A 27440-nucleotide genomic window follows, 5' to 3' on the forward strand; every position below is an offset into this window, starting at 1 on the left:
CTCACCCATTTACTACGTTAGTAGTTGTTGGAGAAACGATAAAAATTATAAATGTTTAAACTGGTGTTCCGAAGTGTTTAACGATGCGCTTCCGATCACACCATCCTTCTTCGTGGCCACCTGCTATGCCGACTATGTGGGGACCTGAATCTTCTGATCTCTTCCATTTTTTGCTCAACTCTAACCAGGATTCAAATGCTTCTTCAACCTTTGTGAACTTGGTCGTTTGGTCAAGAAACTCGTCCATGGAGGCTGGAGAGTTCAACTCAACCTCCCAACGCAAGCCAGGACGTCATTAACTGTCGGGGTGAGATTGATGACCGAGTCAAGGTTCGAGATCTGTAACCACTCCAGGTTGAACCGCTTGATGTAATCCTGGAGCTTCTTGTCGGGTCGCTGGACCACGTTCAGTAAACAGGTTGCTAACTTCGGGCCCCGCTTGCTCATGGCGAAGTGTATGGTGAAGAGGTTGGTGAACTGACTCCAACTCTTAATGGAACTCATGGCCAGCCCCGAGTATCACATTCGAGTTGTGCCCCGAAAGGTGGTCCGGAAGGCCATGTAGAGGCTTGCGTCGTTGGCCTCGTGTAGTTGCATCAAGGCATGTAAGCTATCAAGGTGGTTGATTGGGTCAATGGTTCCGTCATAGGACTCCAGGCTAGGGGCCTTAAAATCCTTAGGCCGTGGGGCCATGAGGATTTCCGCAACCAATGGCGAGGTGCAGGTTACGAGCTGCACTAACGAGATGGCGATCTGACTCACCTCCTTCTTTTCTTCGTCTTTCTTTCTTGCCTCCTCGTTGTCACTCAGAATGTGGCGGCTCCTTCCTGCATTGTGGCATGCACATATGCGACGCCTTCTACGGGACTCTTTAGTGGAGTTGGTGGCCTCAGACGTCATGACTCGAGTTGATTCCATGGCGGGAACTTGGTTCTAGTTGTTGTGACAGCGAGGTGGGTCTGATACTAGGTTTTGATTCCGATTCTGGTCATCAGGCTGCTACTTTTGGTTGGCGTTTTTCCCAATGGCTTGATCTTGCTAGTGCGGTTGCTGATGCTATTGTTGTTGTTGTTGCTGTTGTTGCATCCTTGCTAGTGCCACAAAATGGCCTTCCCACGTTCTCATATGCATATCAATCCTATGGACAAACTATACAAGCTAGTTGAACTGGTGGCCATCAATTCCGATGGGAATAATGAAGGGATCAACCGGTGGAAGAGGCGCGTTAACAGTGGGTAGAGGGCAATTAGGGTTTTGTGTGATAGGGACGCCTGGTAAGGTCAGGGGGACAGTGGACTGCCCGATAGTAACAGAGAGGACGTCAGTGTGCATAGCATGCTGGTTTTTCCCCCTATAACTACTCTATTAGCATGTACGATGTTGTTGACGGGGGTGTTGTTGGAAGATGCCATTGAAGTTGCTATTAGAGTGAGAGAGTGTGTGAGAGCACGACTCTTGTGTAGCGTTTCCCATAGACGACACTAATTGATGATGCATGATCTAGAGCTCCTTGTTGGCAGACAGCTCAAACGCCAAACTGAGTAAGTTGCTTGGTCGAGTTGCAAGAAAGTGATTATCAGAGTGTCTGGGTAGCTTAACTCGGGGTGGGCACTCCGATGCTTATGTTTTAGTAAGCTGGTAATTGTTAGCAAGAAAGCAAGAGAGCTAGAGAATTGCGAGAGCTAAACTGCGCGTACATTGTGAGGCTAGAGGTGAGGCCTTTATATAGGCGAACTATCGTGAGCTTCACGAAACGCGTCCAAGATCTCTGGCCCGTTTGGTTTGGAGGTGGTTTCACACCTAGAAGTGGACTTCGCATAAGTAGGTAGCGTTTACCCAATCCCGCCCAAAGCAAGTGGGGTGATAACCAGCTCTTCTGACGTGGCATCATGATCTCGGGGAATTCGGAGATGATAGCCCGCTTAAAGGGGAAGTCGCTCGACAAGTCAGACAGGTTGTTAACCATAATCGGTTCAAATTGGTGGAGGCAAATCGCCTCTTACGTCGACCTAAGGTTTTGCCTGGTTATTCGCAATTCGACATAATGGAGTGGTATTGAGGTCGTTGAGGCAGTTGTAAAGTATCCGGGGTGCTCTTGGGTTTGCTTACGAGGTACTGAGATATCACTACTATTCTACAATGACACGTGTCTTAGATAAAATTACCCCCTCATCAGAAACAATTGAACATCGAGAACGATGAGAGAGACACAGGCCACTTGCGTAAAATAGCGGGGACCACCATCGCGACCGTTTCTCCAATCTCCATCTGCCTCATTAATTGACTTCACATGGAAAGCGATTCTCCTGCATTCCTGCAACTCTGAATTCAAGGCCAACAGTTGGTGCATTCGTGTTTCACTGTGGGCGTCGCAGGAAATGTTTTCTCCTTCTGTGTCGTCTCTCAGTTCGCCGTCTTGTTGCTTCAATTCCCACTTCTCTCGGTCATCCGTGAAATAAACACAGCAGTTGAGTGCTTGGGTGGTCGTCATTTATAACCCTCGTTAAATACTTCAACTGCGCTATGATGACTCATTCATGACTGTGAGTTGCTGAAAACTGCAGTTCACCCATGAATTACTCAACTCATCAACTCAATCAAACATGAGAGCGCTGCTGCTTCTGCTTGAATCACCAGTCCATCACCACTCAAAATATAAAATTTCCTCATAACACCTTATATATATGGAAAAAGTTCATGTTCAACTCTATTCTGCTTGCCCTAATTACAATTAATTTAAATTTCATCAAGGTTATCTGAAATTTTGAATTCAATTACAATTTAAATTGAATTCCAACTCATGGTCATGGAAATTATTCGGGTTCGACTATCAGTATCGTTTAACCCAGCCAGCGACCCGACTACCATTTACCAAGGCAGTTGAACTATCAACCCACTTGAGACGGACAGCGGTTATAAATTATAAATATTTCTATTTTTTAAATATAACATCATTAATATACTCTTCTCGTTTTATGAATCACAATAATAATAAAAAAAATAAAAAATAATAATAATAATAATAGATGGGCATTTCTGAGTCAAGAATCAAGGTGTCTGACTCTGATCTTGATTAAAAAATGATGGAAAAACAAACGTTACAACTAGAAGCAATAAAAAAAATGTGAAAGAAAAAGGGGGAAATTGCATATTATATGTACAACGAAAGAGAGATTGCTGTAAGGAAGTCTAAGGAAAAAAGAGAGAAATAAGAAGCTTAGAAGCATGGCTGCTTCTTCCTCTTCTTCGTCTTCTTGTTCTTCAATACTTTCTCTGTCATCGAGAGCTTCATCATCATCACCTCCTCCTCCCCCACCTTCTCATCAGTCTCCTGTATTCACTCCTGTCAGTACTCATCCATCCATGCAGATTGCTGACCACAAATTTATTGCAAAAATCAATTTTGATAATAAATATAATTTTGTGGTGGTTTATGATCTTTATTTTTCATATAATAACTTGGTTTCTCTTTAGTAGTTACAGATTCGAGAAAACGACGACGAAGAAGAAGATGAAGAGCATAACCACAAAAGTGGAACCCCAATTTCCTGTACCACGGAGCAGAGCATGACCTCAAAGCACCAGCCCACACCTCTTCACCATTTCATGAAGGATATTAACAACGGCGCTAAACCCTCAGCCCGGAAGACACCGAAAACCGACCACGACGACCGCACGGTATCCTGTAACAAGTGTCGACCCACCTCCCGCGACCGCGAGAAGATCTCGGTGGTTCCTATCGACCTCAATAGCTCCAACAAGCATCCAAAAGCTAGCCCCAGTGGCATCTTCAGGACAATCTTGTCCTCCTTAACGAAGAAGAGTCCCAGGTCATCATCAGAGACATCGTCGACATCTGCCAAGGAGGAGCAATGGAAGCTCCACGTTGCAGACCTCTCGCAAAAGCTAGTTGAAGCGAACGGGAAGAGAGACGAAGCTCTCCAAGAAGCTTCTCGACTCAGGCACTCCATGGCCGAGTTAGAGAAGAAGCTCAACAAGCTTGAGATCTACTGTCACGATCTCAAGTCCGGTCTCGAGGTATACAGCAGATCACCACTTCAAACGACAAAATATCTCAACCCCAAAATGGCGATGAGCACAGCCAATGGGCAGGAACGCCAAGACTCGCTTATTGAATCGTTTCTCAGCTCCATCTCTGAAGCTCGGTTTTCTGTCCGGATTTTGAGCCGGTCACTCACCCTCCAGCTCCGTCAGATGGATAGTAAAGTGTATGAGCGTATATCTGAACTTCTCCAGCCTTACGATGTAAAGATCTCATTTTCCAAGAACCCGAGAAGTCTCTTGTTCTACTTGGAAGCACTCTTGAACCGAGCCTTCTACGAAGACTTCGAATCAATGGGGTTTCAGAAAAGCGGGTCCGAGCGTATCCTGAACCCAATACAGAGATGCGAAGCGAATTATGCTTCTTTCACTCATCTAAGAGGGCTCACTTGGGAGGAGGTGTTGAATAAAGGAACGAGACACTTCAGTGAGGAGTTCAGCGGGTTCTGTGACCGGAAAATGAGCGAGATCGTGGCGATGTTGGAGTGGAAGCGAGCATGGCCGAAGCCGCTGTTGCAAGCGTTCTTCGGAGCGGCGAAGAACGTTTGGTTGGTGCACCTGTTGGCTTGTTCGGTGCACCCAAGCTTGCCCATATATAGGGTAGATAAGGAGGTGATGTTTGACGAGGTGTACATGGAAGATATGGGTGCAGAGAAGGTTCAGAAATTGGTTCCAGCCGTGGTTGGGATTATGGTGGCACCGGGGTTCTACGTTTATGATAACGTGGTCAAGTGTAAAGTTCTGTGCAGGTATGTACAGTAGCAGCTTTAATCAGGGTTAATCACACCCTAAATTAATTAATACTGTAAATTAAGAGAAGGGTTTTGAGGGTCTGTTTGTTTGTCAATAATACCAAAGACCGTTTCGGAAAAAGATCGGCGTTTTCTACTTTTCACCTTACTTTAGTACCTGTATGGCTGTATCCAACTCTCTATATGGCCCATGCATGATCTTGTGTTTTGTCTAGATGACCCGAAGCTGCCTTGCGATTGGTTATATGTTTACTTTTCTGTTCTACCATATCCCCACATCTTACTACATATTGTACCAACAGGAGCCTCTCTGAAATTTATGCATGGATTCCTTGTAATGACCCGTTTTGGGAGGCATTCAGCTTTCATTACAGATGTTCATTCGGTCGATTCGGTTTGAAAATGGAACCTAAATTGACATTTTAATTAGGCCATTTTTAAAAGCTGAATTCATCTTTAAACCGAATCGAATTGAACCAAATTCAAATTGGTTTGAGTTTTAAATTGGTTAATTTAGTTAATTAAAATATATGTTTATATTAATATTTATTACTAGAATATATCATTATTTATATTTAAAATACATATTATATATTAATATTAATATATAGTAATGTTAATATTAATGTCAATATTTATAATTAAAAAATAAATATATGTATTTTTTTCAATTAATTAATTCAGTTTTCAGTTCAATTTGGTTGAAAATTTTTCCAAACTGAACTATTTTTAAAATTAATTATCAAACTGAGTCAAACTAAAAATCAAATAAACCAAACCCAACTGGCTTATTCAATTTGATAACCAAATTTGAACAGACCTTTGATAACCAAATTCAAATCTCCACCCCAAAAGGGGCCTCCCCACAACGTACCACAGCACATTCCTGTATTGAGAACATCTCTCGATGATAGTATCAGAACCGATGATGTCATCATTTGGAGATGTTCTCAATACAAGGCAGGGATGTGCTGTGGGACGTTATGGGGTGGAGATGTGAATTTGTTATTGAAGGCCATTTGGGAGGGTTTCAACATTGGTTGAATTGCATTGACTCGGCTACTTCTGATAAGTTACTAAAATAGCTTCATTAAAAGTTGATTTCTCATTTCATGTAAGATTATTTTAGGCTTTTGGGGTTTTCACCAAACACAGGCAGTTTAACGGCTTTTTGTGTAAGGCCTACCTTCCAATGCGAAATCAGAAGCCACTGCATGAAAACCCTCCCAAATGAGCATTAAAACCAACTTCACCATAAAATCGATTTCTTGGATGAATGAAAGTCTATTTGGGTTTCTGTTCAAGTTCCTTTTAATTTAGATTTGGGGTGAATGAAAACCCTCCCAAATCACACAGGCATTTAATCTGTTCAAGTTCCTTTTAATTTAGATTGGTTCCAAGTCAAACCTGGTCCATTGAAACCTATGTTCTTATCTTCTATCAATGGACCAGATAGTGGCTCAATTCAATATAAATTCATTATAGACGGACCAGGTCCAATCCAATATGTCATATTGGTTCGTCCAGTCTGTCCAAATTCAATATGTTTTATTGGTCCGTACAATCCATCCAAATTGATTATGATTTGGAGGAATCCAATTCAAAACCAGTCCATTGACACCCCTAATTCGGACGTTTTTAATTAAAGGAAACCTTATTGTAATTAGGAGAAAACTTATGACATATGTTCTCCGAATAGGAAAATGAGCATAACTCTATATAAAATAGGAAGGGGGAAGCTTAAGGTTTTTGTTTGAGACTCTCCTACCTCTCTTAAACCCTAATCTCTAATAGAATTGCTAGCACAACTTCTGCTTTGACCCAACCCTCTTCTCTCTCATTTCTCTCTTGGGTTTCCATCCTCACTGTGAAAGGGAGCTTCTAACTATTGCTGCTTTATGTGAACTGATTTAGAGTTGTAAATTAATTTGGATCTGAACATTCTTCCAAGTAAATTTTTTGAGTGCAAATCGATCTACAAACAGTGCATTTTAGATATTTTTTGAAACTAGGGTTTAGTGCACCACCAGATCTTGGTTATTCAAGATTCTATTAATTTAGTTTTTTCAGCCCACAAAAGATTTACAAGAAACCACTAGAATCTTTCAATATATAATATATATGAAATACACACATCAGTCAGTTCAGTTAATCAGATTTTTCGGCTTTTTAATTGATGAGCACACCTACTTAATTGGCATGCATTCTAGGAGTGAAAATGGATGATTTGGGTTGGGTTATATCTTACATGAGGGTAGAAGGCCCGTCCATCCACCAACCACCAACATCCAGTAATACTTTAAACTCTCCTTAACCTACCCATGTTGACCCATTGCATATTTGAAAAATTAAGGATTGAAAAGATACGTAAACCAATTTCTTTCATGTTAGTTTCCTTATCAACAAAAAGAAGAAAAATAATAGAAGAACCCATCATGTCTTGACCCAAATGGATAACCATAACCCAACTCTTTTAGTTGATTCAATGGGTTGTTCGGCCCATATTCCACCCACATCTTAAATAAATGGGTTTGGGTGGATGACAAGTGGATGGGTTGGATATATCAAGTGGGTTGGTCAGAATTGCCATCCTTACTTACAAATGGTTATTATACCTAGATTTAAGCTGAAACGTCAAAAAGATCCATGGGCAATATTTGATAACTTTATCTGATAATTCATCAATTCTTATCATCATCATCCCAGCCTTATCCCAATTATATGGTGGTTGGCTACATGAATCCTGTTTTGCCATTCTTATGGAGTGCAAGTCAAGTGGGTTGGGCTGGGTTTATGGTCAATCGAGATCCAACCCTAAGATTTAGGCCTAAGGTCTGGGCCTAGAATATGTCCGAGGTCAAGCCCGACTTTCCCAACCCAAGCCTAACTCGCATTTTAATTTGATGCACTCAGGTTGGTCAATGAACATGCTCTAAAATTATACATGTATTTTTACATTTATGTAAATACACACACATACACACAAATATGTATGTATATATGTAAATACATATCTATATATGTAATTATGAATGTATATAATTGGGTTAGGCTTGGGCTATCTAAGGCTCAGCCTGAATGATAAGAAATTCCCAAATTCTTGGGCCTAAGCCCAACCCATGTAAAATTCCCGGCTCAATTGGGCCTGCCCAAGTTGCATCCGTAGCCATTTTGCTTTGTTTAAAGCCATATCCATTGTTTAATTACTGGGATTAAATCATTTCTTACTACTTCTACCCATGTTCTTTCTGATATACCCCTAGACCTTCTAACTCCTCTAGTTTGCTATAAATCACTTTTTTATGGTATTGTTGATGGTCCTCTATGCATGTGACTAAACCATGTGAATTTTTTTAGAGATGATTCATCCAAAATCTTTTCAACCCATCACAAGCCAAAAATTGAACTTAGGCCTTTTTTGTTTGTTGTGCAATTTCATTTGCATTGATGCAAATGCACGGGAGTGCAAATAAGTTTAGTCCAAACTTTGGTTTAACTCGGCTATAAGTTTTAGTTTGTCTCATTTATTTACAATGTAGATAAAGTAAAATAAAACCTGATCAAGCAAAATAAAATAAAACCCAAAGAAAAAATGAACTAAAATTTACAATTTTCTCATTAGCACTCCAATGCATTTGTATTAGTGCAAATGAAATTGCACCACAAACAAACATAGCCTTACATCTTGTGCCATGATTAAAGGCCATGTTTGGTTGGACATAAAATATGTTGCAAAATGATTATTTTTGAAAAATATCAATATAGATGTTCTAGTTCCAGTTGTCACTAAAATATTAAAAAAAAGCAAAATATATCAAAAACTAGAGTGAGAACGGGTGTAATATAAGAAAAAACCTATATGGCTTCCTGCTTGATTTTGATGTTTCATCAACAACTTGATATTTTATCAAAAATGAACTAAAATTTAGACTATTATTCAGGCTACCATTTAATCTCACCCACCCTCTCTACTTACGGCATTGATCTGCCCTGCAATTCTTTGAGGTTTGAAAAACGATTTTCAGTGAAAATGAAGGCCATGTTTGGTTTAATTCTCATTTTTATTTAAGATGAAATTATAAAATGTATAAGAATAGAGTAAAAATAGGTAGAATGAGAAAATATTACTATGAACCAAACACTTTTTACCTAAAAATGAATTCTTTTCAGACTAACACGTGTCCCATGTTGCTCATTTTCATTCTTCAAAAAAATTATGTCGGTATTCATAAACCGTCAGCCTAGGTCTGCAACAATCAATGTTTACCAGATTGCATAAATGTTTTGTAAAAGTACTTTCGTAAAAGTGTTTTTATAAAAGTACTTTCATAAAAGTAATTGTATAAAAGTACTTTCATAAAAGTGCTTTTATAAAAGTGCTTCCGTAAAAGTGATTTTATAAAAGTACTTTTATAAAAGTGCTTCCATAAAAGTGTTTTTATACAACTACTTTTATAAAAGTGCTTTCATGTAAAAGTGCTTTTGTAAAAGTACTTTTGTAAAAGTACTTTCACAAAAGTAAACATTTATGGCAACAATTTTATAGGTAGAATGTTCTCGAAAAATGAAAATGAGCAAGATGGGGCATGATTATTTTTCATGTTGCAGGTGTGAGTTTCGGGAAGCTCATGGTCGGCTCAAAGTGTTGGAGTCACCACCCATTTTTTAGAGAAAATGGGCCCTCATTTTTGGGTTCGGAAAGATTTGAATTGAGCCTTTGATAGTGGCTTCGTCCTTAACCAAGGAAAGCACTTAACCAAGAGATCTTGAGTTCAAAGGATTGGGAGATGAAAGGTGTTAGGCACCCCTCTCTGCAAGCTGCTATAGCAGCTAGAAAAGTTCAAGCTCAAATTCCAAAAAAACGCAAATTAATAGGATTGCTCAAAGCTCCTGAAATCCAACAAATATGTTCCCAACTTTGCCTAGAATTGATTTGAGGTAATGTTATCGGGTCTTAGGTACTAGTTTCCCTAAAACCCTCACCTCTCTACCTCTTTTTCTCAATCTGGAGGAAGATGGGAATGCAAGTTTCTCAGGATTTTAGGGTTTTAAGCAATATGAAATTAAACTAAAGGTAGAGAGAGTGGAATGAGAGTTTTACCTCTCGTGTACAACCTTGAAACCAAGTTTCCAACAACTAAAAGGACTTCAAACGTAACATGAGCAAGGCAGGAGATAGGCTAAGCGTTTCTGGTGTTAAGTTGGAGAACAGGGGATGAGGCTTGAGTTTGGTTTCAAGGATTTCAGGATTTCAAGCAGAATGGGATGCTATAGAAGTTGGAAAACTACCCTCCTCCCCTTCAAGCTCGAGCTGGGCCTCTATTTATAGGGAAAGTGGAGGGAGATGGGTTTGAAACTCGTCCAGCTACAGTGTTTGTGATTCAACAGAGTTTTTTCACTAAAATAGGCAAGGATTTTGAGAGAGAGAGAAGGGCATTCAGTTGACCCTTCTTTCTTTGTGCAACAAATTTTCTCAATTTTGGGTGGTTTCTTATGGGTTTCGTGCATCCAATGAGGGATTAGGGCATGTCAGACGTTGCAGCCCCGTATTTGGGGTTGACAGTAGTAAAAACATATATTTGATGAACTTTTAAAAGATGTTTTGTCCTTTCTTAGTTTTAAGTGGGGGCTTATTTGGTATTTTGACCTCTTTAAGCCTATTGGGCTCAAATTCATTGGTCCAGGTGTTTTAATGGGGTTAAGCACGGAGTTGGTGTCAGTCCCCTCCCACTTAAGATGCTAGGTTGGACAGTTGATGTGATGATTCAATTTGGTGCATTAAAATAATATCTCTCTAGTTTAACGGTCAAATGGATGAATTTGGTCATGAAATTTGGCGTGTTGTGGTTTTTTGGGTCTCTGAATACAATGGCGGGGTCTGATTGGTCAAATAAGGCTTGGATAATGGAGATTCACGACATGTGGGCTTTTGATCAATCAAGATTCGTCAAAATAGAATCTAAGCTTGATGTTGGGTTAAACAAGGGAGTTTTAGGATAAAATTTAGTGGGTAGGTATGGATTGGGCTTATGAGGCTGTTGGAAGGGTTTGATCATGTTAGGCATGTGCAAATCACGGGTTTTAGCGCCATAGTGTTATATGTGTCAAAATGGGATATCTGATGGATGACTGGCTAAATCAAGGAATTTAGGGTCGAAATTTTGCATGCTTAGTTGTTTGAGGATTTTGTTTCACATGATGGATTCCAATTGGGGATCAAGTACGGTGATGTGGCATAGTCAAGGCCATCGAGAGGGAATCATGTAGATTTAGCGGTGGATTTATGGGCACTTGGGCTAAAATTTGGTTTTTTAGATTCTTTGTATGTTTTAAAGTGATTGGCGTAGTTTGATCGAGCATCCGGAATGTAGGAGATGGGTCAAAGAAGGGACTAAGCAAAAATTGGGTGCTAACAGTAGGCTACTCAATTTTTGTGCTATGTGGCTGATTTTTTATTCTAAAAAGAATGTGGCCCATGGCAAGAATTTTGAAACCAATCACTCTAATGTTATTCATTATTGTCTAGAATGAGCAAGAATTAAAAGAATGAGGCCCAGAGAAGTGAACCAAACATGGCCTAAGAATCACGATGGTAATAACAATTTTTTCTTCGTTATGGGGCCACAATGGGGTATCCCATCCCCCAAGCCCATGTAGGGGTGTCAATTGGACTGGATTTGGTCCAATCTGATCCAACCTAAAGTGAGTCCATTACAAATGGACTACATCCAATCCAATCTAATGAATATTTTGGACCAATCTGCATTAGTCCAATTCAATATCTGGACTGCCCAATCTGTTCAAATTTCGTTTTAATTTAAATTAGTTCTGACTCAAACCTGGTCCATTGACACCTAAATTCTTATCTTCTACCAATTGACCAGATATTAACTCAATCCAACCTAATATAAATTCATTACAGATGGACTAGGTACAATCCAATCTAATAAACCCTTTGGATCATTAAGGACTGGTCAATTCAATATGCCTTGTTGGTCCGTTCAATCTGTCAAAATTGATTTTGATTTGGACTGGTCCAATCCAAAACCGTTCCATTGAGACCCTTACCTACCCCAAATCCTGGTGCACAACCAGCCGAAGACCTTTCCACCAACCTGTTGACATAACAATGTTTGATCCTTCGCCTTTACGTTGCAATATATTGGAAAAGATATGATATCGAAAAAACATCTGACCAATAAATTGGAATCATAAACGAGATAGCGAATAAGTTGTTATTTATCAAAATTCACGGATGGATTTTGATCCGTCAAAACTCTTTCCATACCATACAATCCAGATGTCAATAATCAGTTAAGCTGTTTGGATCATGGGTTGAATGGTTCAACTGGATAGTTGGGCCAATGAAACAATCAGACTTCAGCACTATCATTGGACCAATTAATCCATCATCAGTCCAACCGATTCGTTTAGGTCGGATTTGGATATCTGTTTAACATTTGAAAATATGATCCATTTATTATTCGGATCTGATTTCGGTAAACCCCTGTCCAAATTCGAATGGACGCGTTTGCACTTTGCAGCCTCTCTCTGGCGTCTGCAACTATAAGTTGCTTTTCTCGTAAGTAGATGCATTCCGTTATATGCGTTGTTCAATTGTCAACGTCGGCAGCGCCATGTGAATAAGGCTTGTTTGGCCTTCTCATTAAAAGAAGAGGAAGCAGTAACTGCATCAAAGAAGATAAGAAAGAAAGAAACGCTTCGATTCCAATTCCAGGTGAATTGATCGGCGAACATGGAAGGGGTGAAAGGAACGGTGTGTATTACAGGTGGAGCAGGGTACATTGCCTCATGGTTGATCCAGAGACTCCTTCAACAGGGCTACTCTGTTCGAGCGGATCCAACTACTTTCTTCTTTATTCGTAACTTCTTTCTTTTCTTCCTGTTGTTACAAACTATGATACTTACAGGAGACTGGAGCTTCAGAAAACACATTGAATGTGTTTTGGGCATCTGTCAGTTCTTCAAGGTTACCTATTAATCCATTTTCTTCTTTTTCAAAACCAGAGTTCGAGGAAGACGTAAATCATCTTAAAATCCTACTGGGTGCATCCGAGAAGCTCCAAATCTTTGAAGCCAATCTCGACAAACCCGACAGCTTTGAACCTGTAACCGATGGCTGCATAGGAGTCTTTCACGTCGCACATCCCATTGATTTGGAAGGGAAGACTCCATTGGACACTGTGCTTAAAACATCAGTAGTGGGAACGCTAGGCATCCTCAAGGCATGCCTGAATTGTAAGATGGTGAGAAGAGTCATTTACACTTCCTTTGCCTCGGGCTGCTTTTACCATCAACAAGGACATTGGGAGATTGAAGAAAAAGTGTGGACAGATGTGGATTTCTTCAGGGCATTTAATCTTCCTGGCACTGCGTATGCTGTTTCTAAGACCATCATAGAAAGGGAAGTTCTTCCGTTTGCTGATGAACATGGATTAGATGTTGTTACAGTGCTTCCTTCCATGGTGGTCGGGCCCTTCATGAGTCCCAAATATGTACCTTCCCTCTTTCTCACATTGGTCTCTTTTCCCGTTGGGCCTTGTGCCAGTTAGGTTCTCGAAATTTAAAACACGACAATTCAATACCCTAACATTCAAAATGTGTCAACCCAGTACCTATCGTTAATCAGCCTTTAAGTGACATTTGAAAAGACACAAATGCTCTTCAAATATTATCGAATTCTCTTTACCAACTGATGGTGCGCGATCTGGATGCTCCTAGCTGGAGGATAGCTCGAACGCCGGTTGCTAGTTGGCTGGTCGAACTGCAAGACAGATGGATCAGATAACCCGGGGTGGCTTGCCCTACGAGGTTGCTCCGATGCTTAAGTCAATACTATATATGGGTTGCGAGCTGAAATCTTGAGAATTAGAGAGCTAGAATGCACTAAATCGCGCGTACCTGGGTCTAAGGGGCTGATGCCTTTATATAGCTGGGTTGTCGTGGGTCAATTGAAACACTCCCGGAATCTTCGGACCGAACCATAGGGATATGTTACGTTCTGGAAGGCGGAAATTGCGCTAGCTGATAAGGCTTACCGTTTCCCTCCGATTCAGGTGGGATGAGGATAATGCCTACGGTTATGTGGCATGATCCCGAAAGGTTTAGAGACGACTGGCAAGCTTTTAGAGATCTGCTAGGTGTCACTTCGGCAGGTTTAGTCATCCCGAGATTCCCGAGCTTCGGTGCTATCCGAGGTAATCGAGGCACCCGAGGTGACCCGACTTGCTGAGGTGGTCGGGGATTTGACCCGACCTCCCAAGGTGGCTAGGGATTTGAGCCAACCTCCCGAGGTGGCTAGGGGTGTTGACTCATGTGTCTAATTGCCAGGTTGTGTCCACGTGTCCTCTGCTTACCAGGTCGGACCAAATTACCCCTCATCAATAGTCCCCCACTCCCCGTGCCAAAGGTCCCGACTCAGTGCGGGGAGTTCATGGCAAGCTCAAGTGGATTTGGCCCGAATTCCCTCCGGTTCGAAGCCCGGTCCAGCGGTCAGAGCACGATGACTCATCTGGTTCGATCAGGAAAACCGGATCGCGTTTCGGGGACGTGCAGACGTCATGCGGGTTATAAACTCTGTAGACGTCAAAATGTGCGCTCAACCAATTTTGGCCTCGGGAGGCGTGCAACCGGTTTTCACGAGAACCATTGGATCGTGTAGATATAGACCGTCGAAGGCCGGGTACAATGGCTATAAATAGGGGCCTTGTGGCCCATTTTCTTTGCCATACATCGTGTGCTCGAATTCCTAAGGTCATGCATCTGTCTCTAGGTCGGTGTTATTTGCCTTTGTATCCAAGGTTGCTCCTTTCTTTCTTTGGTCTTAGGTGAGTTGCCTTGCCTTCGTCCTCCTTTTCTATTCACCTTTTCTTTCCCTTTAGCTCAGAATGTCTAGTGTTAGCACCGATAGCCTTTTTGACCTAAGTGAGGAGTCCGTCGAGGCCGACGTGGGCACCTTGACCCAGGTCGAAGAGTTGGGTCCTGCTGGGGCAAGTGTTTTGGCTCATGGTTCTGATTCTAACCTGTCCAAGACGAACGCTTCAAGGCAAGAACACAAGGTTTTTGGGAAGGAAGCCTCAACTTTGTGCCGCTCTCGGGGGCTAGATCGCTTCGGTCCTTCTGTCATGATGGCTGAAAGACTCCGGGCACTGGCTGCTCGCTACAAATTTCTCGACGACCATGTGTACAGCATCCCCCCTAGGGAGGTATCCTTGGGACCATGATCAAAATGAGAACGTGGTTTACGAGGAGCAGCTCGTAGCCAGGCTGCGCTTTTCACTTCATCCTTTCATCATCGAGGTCATTAAATTCTTCAACATTGCCATAGATCAACTCCACCCCAACTCAATTTGCTCCATTGTAAGTATCATTTCCCTCTTCCACGACTATGGTAGACGTTCGAACCTCAACATCTTTAGCTCGATTTGTTCCATTAAGAAGAATTCCGCTTGTGTCACCATGGAAGAAAAATGTAGTTATTACATCTCCCCCTGACCTAGGTACAAAGTCTTATAGGGTTTCCCCAACAAGATCTCGGCCTGGAAGAGGCATTACTTTGTAGTTTCCATCGTTGGGGGTGGCCGTTCCCAACGCACTGGAGGACGGCCATTAGCAACCCCTGTATCAAGTTAGATAGGGACATTAAGATAGAAATCCGCTCTTGGTGCAGCTCAGTCTGCCGCTAGAAGATTTCTTGTCCGAAGAAAAACTCGTAAGAGTCGGGCTGAGTCCTCCTACTAGGTTACCACCTCGGTGCACACACACTTGTCCTTTCCTTTGAATTCATCTTTAATTACCTCGGTTATCCTACTTTCACTTTCTATAGGAATCATGGAAGATATTCCTTCAACTGAGCTCTTTGGGAGTATGAAGAAGGGGAAGAAAGGGAAAGCCACCCGAAGAGCCCAATCCCAAGAGACCGCTGCCAAGCCCGCCGCCGATACCGTTGCCACCGGGAACCCTCCAATTATCGACTTGGTCAAAGAGGACCGAGGCAAGGGTTCCCCGCCTCACCTACCCAAGGAGACTCCAGTGTCCGAGCCTCGAGCCACTTGTGGAGCCAGCTCTTCAGGAGAGGGCTCTGAGGTGGCCCCAAGCATCATGAACCCCAAGTCCAGCCTCCTTAAGAGTAAGGAAGCGGTCTTCCTCGAGGAGGTTGTTCACTTTTCTGAGCTACCAGTTGCTCAACTCGGGCAAAAGGCAACTAGTCGTTGTATGGTGGTACATGCCCATCCTCAGAACAACATCTTTGCTCATTCCTATTTGATACTTGGAATTTTTTTCCCCTTTGGGAAGTGAATTCCCTGATTCATTCTCTCGTACTTTAGTCTGATCAGCACCTGAAGAGGGCCTTAGCAGTTAAGGAATCCTCCGTGAGTGCCCGAGGCGAACTAAAGAAGGCCCTCGTTCAAATCCACAAGTTGGAGAATGATGCGTAGGCTCAGAAGGAGTTGATCGAGCACTTGATGAAGGAGGCTAAGGAACAGAAAGACCTTATGAAGGTGCGCGAGGCCATTTTTGATGACGTGATCAAGGATGCTAGGAGTGCTGCCATCGAAGCTTACAAGAGTTTAGAGGCATTTCGCAAGCTGAGGATGAAGATCGGCCCGGAAGGGCTTTAGGCTCTATAGGTGGTTGACCTGGCGTGAATTCCCCGAACTCGACCTTAGAGCCATCACCACGATTGGGGTCACTAATGACATGGTTGTTGAGGCTGAAAAGGACTCGGACTCCAAAGAGGAGGGTGACAATGACCTCGAGATGACTGACTCACTGCCTCTTTTCTTGGACCCCCTTTGTACATATTTATCATTTGCCGAGCCTTCTTGGTTTAATAGATTGTCTCCTTTTTCTTTTTTTTTTTTTGATGTACTAGGACCATCTTTTTCTTTTGCAATGAAGTAATGAAACATGTTTTGTTCTCTGCTACAAAAATTTTCTCTAAGTGTAGATTATCCTAAGCTGGTGAGCTGGTGAGCTAGGGATAGTTAGGTATAATTCGAAGTCGATATAAGCCGAGGTGCACGAGCACTATTGGGCATGTGCCTGACCTATCCGCACACTGATGAGGCTGAATGCGAACTACTTTTTGTTTTGCCTATGCCGAAGAGGCGATTAGGTCTTATATAGTGTCGAGGTTTTTTATCAGCTCAACACCTTAGCCCTTAGGCTCTAGGAGTGACACAAGGTCCACTCTCCTGTGTACACCTTGACCAACTCGGTGGTCTTCTGGACTTAATGAATTTCTGTGCATGTCTGACTCTCGAGCTCATAGGTAGTACCTCTTCAAGTTGTCAACGTTCCAAGCATGGGGTACCTACTTCCCTTCCATCGTCTCAAGCTCATACATGCCTTCACCGAGAACTCATCTTACCCTATATGGACCTTCCCAGTTTGGACCGAGCTTACCTATGCCGGGCTCAAGTGCCATCACTTTCTGGAGTATTAGGTCACCAACTCAGAACTGGTGTCTCTTGACCCGGGCATTGTAGTATCGAGCTACCCAATGTTGGTAGGCTATAGTCCAGATATAGGCCAGGTCGTGTACCTCCTCGATTAAGTCAAGGTTGGTTCGCAGTTCATCGTTGTTGGCTTCTTGGTCGTATGCCTCGAGTCATGGAGTTAGCACATTGATCTCAGCTGGAATCACGACCTTCGTTCCATATGTTAAATTGAGGTGTTTCCCCTATTATAGTCTTAATAGTTGTTTGGTAGGCCCAAAGGACGCTCGGGAACTTGACCACCCAAAACCCTTTAGCTCGCGCCAAGCGAGCTTTCAGTACGCGGAGGATGGCTCTGTTCGTCACCTTGGCCTGTTCATTCACCTACGGGTGTGCTACCGAAGTGAAATTTTGTTGGATCCCCATCTTGGCATACCAGTTTTGAAACTTGATATCTTCGAACTGCTTCTTGTTTTCCGTTATCATCACCTTGGGTAGTCTGAAGCGGTAGACTATGTTCCTCCAGAAGAAGTTTTGTACATTTTGGGTTGTGATTGTTACTAGTGGCTTGGCCTCCTCCCACTTCGAAATAGTCCACTGCCATGACTAAAAATTTTATCTGCCTGGTTGCTGGCGGAAATGGACCAAGAATATCTATCCCCCACTGAGCAAAAGGCCACGAGCTGGTTAAGTACTTTAGGTAGGCAGCAGGTTGATAGAGGATGTTGGCGTGCCTCTCGCAATTGTCGCATTTCTTAACGAGCTCGAGTGCATCCGTTTTCATGGTGAGCCAGTAATACCCTTTCCTTAGCGCATTTTGGGCAAGCACCCTGCCCCCTAGGTGTCCTCCACAAAGGCCTTCATGGATCTCATGGAGTACTCGATCTGCTCCTGAAGGTCATAAGCAACGTAGGTAGGGGAGCATAAAGGATCTCCTGTATAGTCACCCATCGATAATAACGTACCGAGCTGATTGACACTCTACCCTACGATCAGCGTTTCGGTCTGCTGGTAGGGTCTCGTGCAATAGATAATCAATGAGCAGGTTAACCTTGCTTGGTTCTACTGGCAATACATGAGCGACATCTTCTGCCCCCCCTCCCGAGAATGCTGGGCCGAGGCAAGTCTTCTATGTACACCGTTCTCATGGTGTTGTCACTAGTGCTTGCCAAGCATGAAAAAGCGTCGACCTCAGCATTCTCTAACCTCGATATTTGTCGGACAAACCAAGAGAAGAAGTTTGGAAGAGTTCCCTTGCTTTAGCCAAATAAGACATCATGGTAGGGTCCCACGCCTTGTACTCGCCGTTCACCTGGTTTACATCTAACTGGGAGTCACTACATACTATAATGTTCTTTGCGTCAATCTCCTTCGCTAAATTCCACTCGGCTATCAGTGCCTCATACTCCGCCTTGTTGTCCGATGCCTCGAATCCGAACTGGAGAGTGTATTCCAGCTTCACTTCGCTTGCCCGTACAGTATGAGTCCAACACCGCTTCCTCGCTGATTAGACGAACCATCTACATGGAGGATCTAGGGCTCCTCGTCCCAGGTCGGGCCTTCTCTGACTGAGACCAGTGTCGCGCTAGTTGATGCCTCTGATGTGCCAACTGGCTCAGCCACCTCAGGGGTCGGCGTGCAAAACGTACATTCCACCATGAAATCTGCCAAGACTTGAACTTTGATCGTTAGGCGTGGCTCGAACCGGATGTTGTATTCGCTCAGCTCAATGGCCCATTTCGTCAACCTACCCGACACCTCGGGCTTCAACAGCACATGCCTCAAGGGTTTATTAGTGAGGATGACGATTGTATGGGCTTGGAAGTACGGGCACGGTTTCCAAGTTGCTATTACTAGTGTATAGGCCAACTTCTCAATGTCAGGATATCTGGTCTCGACTGCCTATAACACTTTACTTACATAGTAGACAGGCCGTTGGGCCCAATCTACTTCTCTGACTAATACCGATCTAACCACCTTGTCACTCGCAGAGAGGTATAACTTCAATTCATCTCCTTCAGGTTGGGTAAGAATCGGTGAGGTACTTAGGTATTTTTTCAGCTCATCGAACGCAAGCTAGCACTCTTCGGTCCACTCAAAGCTTTCGTTCTTTTTATTACCTTAAAAAAGGATAGGCACTACCTTGTCGACTTCGACATGAACCGGTTTAGGGAATCTACCCAGCCAGTTAACCTTTGAACTTCCTTTATTTTTTGGGGCAGTCTCATATATAGTACGACCTTTATTTTATCCGGGTTGGCTTCGATGCCACGTCGATTCATTATATAGCCAAGGAATTTGCCCGATGACCCCGAAGACGCATTTATTCGAGTTGATCTTCATGTTAAATTTCCTTAGAATTTGATAATTGCAAGTTAAATCATCAATCAAAGAATTTGAAAACTGGGTCTTCATGACCATGTCGTTAACATAGCATTCAACTTTATTAACAATCAATGGTTCAAAAACTTTGTTTACAAGGCGCTGAAAGGTTGCTCCAGCATTTTTTAGTCCAAAGGGCATCACTTTATAACAGTATAGCCCTAGTTCGATTATAAAAGCTATCTTATCCTTGTCGACTAAGTCCATCCTAATATAGTTGCAGCCAGAGTAAGCGCCTATGAAGCTCAGTAACTCGTTCCCCGAGGTCGCATCTACCAGGCGGTCTATTCTGGGAAGGGGAAAGCAATCCTTTGGGCAGGCTCTGTTGAGGTCGATGTAGTCGACGCACATGCGCCACTTTCCGTTGGCCTTTTTCACCAGCACTGGGTTGGCAATCCAGCTCGGGGATTAAACCTCCTTAATGAAGTTTGCTGCGAGGATCTTCCTGACCTCCTCATCAACTACCCTCCACCACTCCGGGGTGAGGTTTCATTTTCTTTGTCTAACTAGCTTGACTAAAGGGTCCACATTAAGTTTATGAGTTATTATGCTAGGGTCTATGCAGGGCATTTCTTCCACGGACCAAGCAAAAACATCTAAATTACTGAGTAAGAAACTTATTAGTTGTGACCGAAGTGGTTCACTTAGCAGAGTGCCGATTTTGAGGGTCTTCATCGGCTCGGTGTCAGAGACCGATACCTGGACAGTCTCCTCCATCAGGGCATCTCATTCCTCTGCATGTTCGGATGGTGGCTCTAGTTCGACGTCCTCCGCCAACTTTGCCTTGCCCTTCAATGCGGCTACATAGAACTTATGCGATTCGAGCTGGTCATCTCTTACTACCCCCACTCCACAGCTCGTTAGAAACTTCATGGACTAGTAAGTTGACAGCATTGCATGAAGGGCATGTAGGATGGGCCATCCTAAGATTGCGTTATAGGGGGACAAAGTCACGACCACCAGGAATGTGTGCTTGAAGCGTACCAAATTAGGCCATGCTATCGCTGCAACTGGTACTGTGACTCGACCGAGGGGTCTAACCACCTCGCCGTTGAACCCGACTAAGGGCGTGTCTGCTGGCTTCAGTTCTTTCCGACTCAACTGTAGCTTGTCAAATGCTTCCAAGAATAGGACGTCTGCCAAACTCTCAGAGTCTACTAGAATCCGCTTTACCTCGAAATCATTAATTACGAGCTTGACAACGAGGGCGTCATCATAGAGATACTAGATTCCACGCGCATTGTCCTTGGTGAAATATATGGGCTCTTCCATCCAAGGTCATTTCAGTGGGTTCTCTCTTTCGTGTTCTAACTCCCAAATTGAGATCTTTCTTGCTGTTGTACTACACCCCGCAACAATGGATCCACCGGTGATCATATTGACCACCCCACGGATCGGCTTGTCCTCAGGCAGTGAAGGTTGCCGATGTGGGGTCTGGTCGTTCCTTCTGCTTGACTCTGGAGCTTCCCTTCTCTGATCGACCTGTTGGTCCGCCGTTTCCCTGTCCTCGTGCTTGATGAAAATTTTCAAGTACCCACAATGAATCAATTCCTCGATCTCATCCTCGAGATTCCGACAACCTTTTGTGTTGAGCCCGATGTCTCAGTGAAAGTAGCAGTAAACATTTGGGTTCCTAGTTGTCGGGTCTCCTCTCATCCTGGGCGGCCACTTGATGTAGCTAGAATCTTTAATTGCCATCACTATTTCACCCTGTTTTGCATTGAGGGGAGTGTAGCTGATCTTCTTAATTGGAGGGGTCCTAGATCGCCAACCTGACCTGAAACCCCGAGGTGGGGATTTGCTTCTCTTATGTAGGGACTTACTTTCCTTGGGCGACTTGCTCTTCCATCATCGGTGTTTACTACTACTAGTACTTTCATCATCTCTCTTCCTTTTTTCTCCTTGTCGGATCTCTACCTTGGACCCGAGAGCCTTCTTCGTCCTCATGAACTTGTTTGCGTCGGCGAGGAATTTCTCGATTGTCTTTGGTGGTTACACCCTGAGGTGCCAGGAGAATTCAATATGCCAAACTCCTTTCTACGCTGCGGTGAGGCACACTACCGGGTCGAGGTCAGGTATCTGCAAACATTCTTCGTTGAAGCGCTTGATGTAGCTCCTAATTGACTCGTTCTCTCTCTGGACCACATTTAGAAGGATCGTGGCAGATTTCAGGCACTTCTAACTTGTGATAAAATTTGCAGTGAACAAATTTGTGAACTGCTCCTAGCTCTTGATTGAGTCCCGTGCGAAACTCCTGTACCATAAGCTGGCTAATCCTCTGAATGTGGTAGAAAAGGCTACACAGATGCTCGCTTCATCTGCTCCAGAAAGCAACATCTAAGACTGGAAAATGTCGACATGATCATGGGGATCAAACTTCCCATCATAGGTCTCCAGTTTGGATGTCTTAAATCCATGCAGCCTCGAGGCCGAGAGTATTTCTGCTGCCAGTGGGAGGGCCAGCTCAATAGTATTGGATCTAGATGTGCAAATACCGAGCTCACTTCCTCCCTCACCCTACTCGGTGCCAACAACAGGTTACTCGTTGGCGGTAGGGGTGCCCACGGTTCGGTGCCAACGAACCGTAGGATATTTTTTCAAATCGAACCGATCTGATCGGTTTTTTAAATATCCAAACTGAAACCGAACTGATGCAATCGGTTAACCGGTTAACCGAGGTTTGGTTTTTCGGTTTTTTATGCATTTAAAATAAAAAAAAACTAAACCGTTGGTGGTTGTCGGTGCCGGACTGGTTGGTGTCGGTGGTTGCTATCGATGTCGAACTGGTTGGTGCCAGTGTTGCCGCTTGTCGGAGACGCGAAGAGCCTAAGAGCTTGTCGAAGACGCAGAAAGCCTGAAGTGAGAGCCTGAGAGCTTGTTGAAGATGCAGAGAGCAAAGGTGAGAGAGAGAGAAAAGAGAAATATAGAGATCAGTCCTTGCTTGTCGGCGAGGCGGCAACCGCCGATGTTGCCGCTTGGTGCTATCATGCTGGTGGTTGGCACGAGCAGCACAGCCATCTAGAGTGGAGAATAGGAAGAATCGAAGAAGAAGAAAACTGAGAAGAGTTGAAGAAGAAGAAGAAGAAGAAGAAGAAGAAGAAGAAGAAGAAGAAGAAGAAGAAGAAGAAGAAGAAGAAGAAGAAGAAGAAGAGACGAAGAAGAAGAAGATTGGAAGAGAAGAGAAAACTGAGAGAGAGAGAGAGAGAGAGAGAGAGAGAGAAGAGTCAAAAAAGTCTGACATTCGCAGTATTGGGAAAAGACAAGAAAAATGAAAAATTGATTATTGGCAAAACTATCAATGAAAGTTCAAATTTTAAAAGAAAGGCCGAAAGCCTCTACCAGTTCTTTTATTCGATTTTCAAAATAATAAAAAATATAATATATATATAAATAATTAAATATATATTACTATATATATCGGTCAGTTCGGTTAACCACCAGTTTTTTTAAATGGTTAACCGAAACCAAACTAAAGTTAGCGATTTTTTAAGAATATTGAACCGAAACCAAACTGATCGGTTCGGTTAACCGATTTTTCAGTTCGGTTATTGTCAATTTTTTTGGTCGGTTCGGTTTTTCAGTTTTTCTTGCTCACCCCTACTTAGCGGGCTATTCTTGACTGTTGTTCGGCAAGTCTTGAGATGATGTCGCTTCTTCGTGGCTTCAACATTAGTGTTTTTTACCTTGGTGTTGTCCAGAACCTCGACTCTAGTGCACTCTTGTTCTCGAAAACTATGACAAGGCAGGAGTTGGTTCCTGTTGCTCGCGTCTTCTTGGTCATGTACTGTGTGCTGGCCACTACGAGGGACAAAGGGGTCTCTGTGTGAGTCTGCGCCTCCTGCCCCAAGCTGGCGGTTACTAACCTGGGGGTCGTGGTTCTCATGCCGCGAGGGTTGCCGCTAGTCAGTCCTGGTGCGGTGACTATTCTTGGGTCGATCTTTCTGATCAACCACCTGAGAAGGTGGGGGTGTGCACTAACCTTTGGCTCTACCCCAAGGTGGGGTTTGGACCCGGGGAGGGGCAGGGACCCGAGATGTCTTTACACCCCGGGGAGGGGATCGGTGCACATTCTGGTGATGTTGGTTCTGACTCTGGTTTTGATTCGGTAGTGGTGGAAACTACTGCTGATACTATTGGTAGAGGTAATACTGTTGGAATTACTGGTATTGATGCATCTGCTGCATCTGGGGTTGCATGACTCGGACGCTCTGGACCAACTGGTCAAACTGCTAGTGCCTGACCCCAAGTGGAACCATAGAAGGCTCCGAGACAAAAAAAGTGGTGCTCACCTGGGGTAATGGGGTGTGCAACGACTAGGTAGTGAAAGTCTGAGTTTGGCTTGTCTATGCCCCTAGAATGGTAAGGGGGACAGTAATCTGGCCATTAGTTATCGAGGGACCCTCAGAGTAAACAGCAGTGTAATTGTGCCCCCTAGTTATGCCCATATCAATGCCTTTGTTGGTGTTGCTTGATGATGCCATTGAGTATCGTAAAATGTAAAAGGAGTAGACGTTGCCAAAAAATGAACAGTCCCAAATCCTTGCCTCTTCTATTCAAGAAAGTTGGGGTCATGTCTTAGTTAGGGGTGGCAACGAGTCGAGCTTCTCACGAGCTATTCAAGCTCGGCTCGGTTTAAACCGAGCTTCGAGCCGAACTTGAGCCCAATGAAGCTCGACTAGTGAGGCTCGCGAGCCTAATCGAGCCTAGTATAATAAATAAATAATTTTTTATTATATACATACATACATACATACATACATACATACATACATACATACATACATACATACATACATACATACATACATACATACATACATACATATACACATATACATATAAATATATATTATATTTTTTATTTTTATTTTTTATGTATAATAGTAAATAATTTTTATATTTTTATATGTATAATAATTAAAAATTTTTATAATTCTTAATTTTTTGTATATGAAATAAAAAATATTTTTGTATTTATAATATTTATTTTTTAGAAAAAAATTGGCTTGCAATCAAGCTTGAGCCAAGCCGAGCTCAAACTTGCAAGATTTGAACAGAGTTGAGATCGAGCTCAAGTCTCTAGCTCGAGATCTTGAGCCTAACACAATTTCAATGAGTCGAGCTTGAAAAGCCAAGTATTCAGCTCGATTATGCTTGAATCCACCCCTAGTCTCAGTGGGCATTTTGGTGCCCCCAACTTTCGTGAATGGAAGAGACAAGGATTTGAGACTGTGCATTTTTTTATCAACGTTTGGATGGTTGATAATGAAAATTAGATGAAATTGAAAGGGCATTTGTGTCTTTCCAAATTCCACTTAAATGGCTGGTTAATGGACTGGTTAACAATAGGTACTAAATTGACACGTTTTGAAAGTTTAGGTACTAAATTGCCACATTTCAAAGTTCAGGGACCAAAGTGGCACTTGGCCCAAAGTACAAGTATGGGTGTTCAAATTCGGTTGATAAACCGAAAGCCAAACCAACCCAAACCAAATAAGCAAGTTCGGCTTGGTTAATTTGGATATCTGTTCGGTTCAGTTTTTATTTTTTTAAAAAATCATTTTTCGGTTTCGGTTTGGTTTGTTTGATTAAAACCATTGGGTATATTAAATATATACCCAATGGTTTTAATTATTGTATTTAATAATTAGTATTTGGTTGATTAAAACTGAAGTAGTATTTATTTAATAAAGTATATTAAATATTTAATGTGATCTATTTAATACTTCATGCTAATTAATTATATATTTCCCAATGACCAATTTGGCAATTTCCCATTGGCTTTAATTTTTTGTGAATAACTTTTAATTAATAATTGTTAATAAAAACTTAGAATAATCATTAATTGTTCATTAATTATTAATTGTCTTTGAAAAATGCCCAATTCGCCAATTCCCCATTGGCATAAGGCTTTGGGCATAGATTTTAATTAATAATAGCTAATTAATTAAAACCATTGGGCTTTGGGGAATTCTAACTTTTAATTAGTAATAATAGTCAATTAATTAAAACCATTGGGTTTTGGGACCATTTTAACTTTTAATTAATAATACATATTAATTATAAATTATTTATTAGTTGTTGATAAATGTTTGTCATTTATGTGGAATTAGAGCCCAACCAAACTGAACCGAAAACCAAACCAAATTTGGTTATGATTGGTTAGGTTTTGAACTCTAATTTGGTTCGGTTCAATTGGAGAAAATGGTCAAACCAAATAGTCAATTAAATCCTTGGTTCTAATTGAACCAAACCGAACTGACCGATTGTACACCCCTAAGTACAGGGTACTAATTGAGAATTTTCCCTTTGTTTTATTGGACGTATCTTCCATTGGATATTAAATAGGAACATATCAAATCAAATTCTGACCATCCATATTCAATCCAATTCGATCATATATACTTTTTTCTTTTTCTTTATATACATTGTTATATTTTCTTAATAATTTGTTAAACTTTTCAAAAATTAGATATGATTTGACCCAAATATTTGATCGAATCTTACAAATATCGATTGGAATCAGAAATTAAATCAGATCAGATCATATTTAGATATCCACCATTTTTAATGGATTCAGATTCCATTCGATATTTGTAAGATCTGATCAAATCTTTAGGTCAAATTTTATCTACAATTTGTATTATTGGATCGGATTCAAATGTACCTAATCCAAATTCAATCCGATCCATTTGCATTCCTTTGAAAAAAAGTAAGGCCCCATTTGGTTCACGGGAATAGTGGTCTGGAATCAGAATCAGAATGGGCTATTTCGGTTCTAATTGTTTGGTTAGGCGGAATCAGAATCCCATTTCCATTCCTACTAGAATGGCATTCCCCCATTTGAGGGAATGTCCATTCCTTGCCCCCCTCCCTTGGGGATGAAATCCCATTCCTACCGACTCCCATACTATGGGAATGGACCATTCCGATTCCGATTCTGATTCCAACTACAAACCAAATGGACCCTAAGAGAATTTAGAAACCGAAAGCTTCTGAAATACAATTGGGTTTTATCAAATCAGACCTGATAATCCTGATTAGTGATAGCCATCATCAGTTTTGGGTCTACTGATTTCATAGGGTCTAGTCATCCAAACGGGATTTCCTGTTCACTTTTCCTACCCATTCTCTACCTATCATGAATTGCAGCCACACATCTCTCAATTCATGGCTAATAGAGAGTGGGTAGGAAAAGTGAGTAGGAAATCTAGGTTCCTAGTCGTTTAGGTATAGATTTTTTGTCTATGGTTCAGGACTGGGTCTATCTTGACCCAACAAGACCCCATGTATTTATAGTCCTAGACCCACATGACAAAGGTGCAACCGACAGTCAGAGGGTCCCAAGTGACATTTTTATTGATTTCTGGCCTCAACCATCCCCTTATGATTTGAAATTGTTTGTTTAAGGCCATGTTTAGGAGTGGTTATTGAATGAATGCTTAAAAACAAGTGCTTATTAAGCACCTATTTACATTTGGCACTTAGCTTTTTTAAGTGCTTATTTTAAAAATAAGGATTTTTATTATATTGGACATTTGGTGGTCTGTTTCTACAATAAGCACTTGTGACTCTTTTGTCCTTCATTTTCTTTCAAATTTTCAAATATCCAATCAAAAGTGAATGACTAAAAGTACTTTGATTGAATTGCTTTTGTAAAAGTGATTTCATAAAAGTACTTTAATAAAAGTACTTTCATAAAAGTGTTTTCATAAAATTACTTTTGTGAAAGTGCTTTTATAAAAAGTACTTTCGTAAAAGTGCTCTTATAAAAGCACTTTCA

At 42.1% G+C, this 27440-nt stretch overlaps 1 protein-coding gene across 3 annotated transcripts; it reads left to right on the top strand.

The window, feature by feature from the left end:
• Positions 1–3041: 3041 nt before the first annotated feature.
• On the top strand, positions 3042–4935 carry LOC104596248 (IRK-interacting protein-like). 3 transcript variants are annotated; one of them, XM_088886411.1, is made up of 2 exons: positions 3042–3345; positions 3478–4935. In XM_088886411.1, the coding sequence occupies exons 1-2, from the start codon at positions 3226–3228 to the stop codon at positions 4822–4824; spliced, it is 1467 nt and encodes a 488-aa protein (XP_088742537.1). In that variant the 5' UTR covers positions 3042–3225; the 3' UTR covers positions 4825–4935. The 3 variants fall into 3 exon arrangements, with proteins under 3 accessions (XP_088742537.1, XP_010255629.1, XP_010255630.1); XM_010257327.2 differs by having other exon boundaries at positions 3043–3345; positions 3484–4935; XM_010257328.3 differs by having other exon boundaries at positions 3045–3345; positions 3475–4935.
• Positions 4936–27440: the final 22505 nt, after the last annotated feature.

The sequence above is a fragment of the Nelumbo nucifera genome, chromosome 1 (genome assembly GCF_055504915.1).
Source record: "Nelumbo nucifera cultivar China Antique chromosome 1, China Antique-T2T, whole genome shotgun sequence".
Lineage (NCBI taxonomy): Eukaryota > Viridiplantae > Streptophyta > Magnoliopsida > Proteales > Nelumbonaceae > Nelumbo > Nelumbo nucifera.

Excerpts from the sequence above, each read along its gene's own strand:
- LOC104596248 (XM_088886411.1), top strand. The coding sequence starts at position 3,226 with ATGGCTGCTTCTTCCTCTTCTTCGTCTTCTTGTTCTTCAATACTTTCT. Across the intron at positions 3,346-3,477 it reads AGTCTCCTGTATTCACTCCT|TTACAGATTCGAGAAAACGA; the intron begins GTCAGTACTCAT and ends TCTCTTTAGTAG.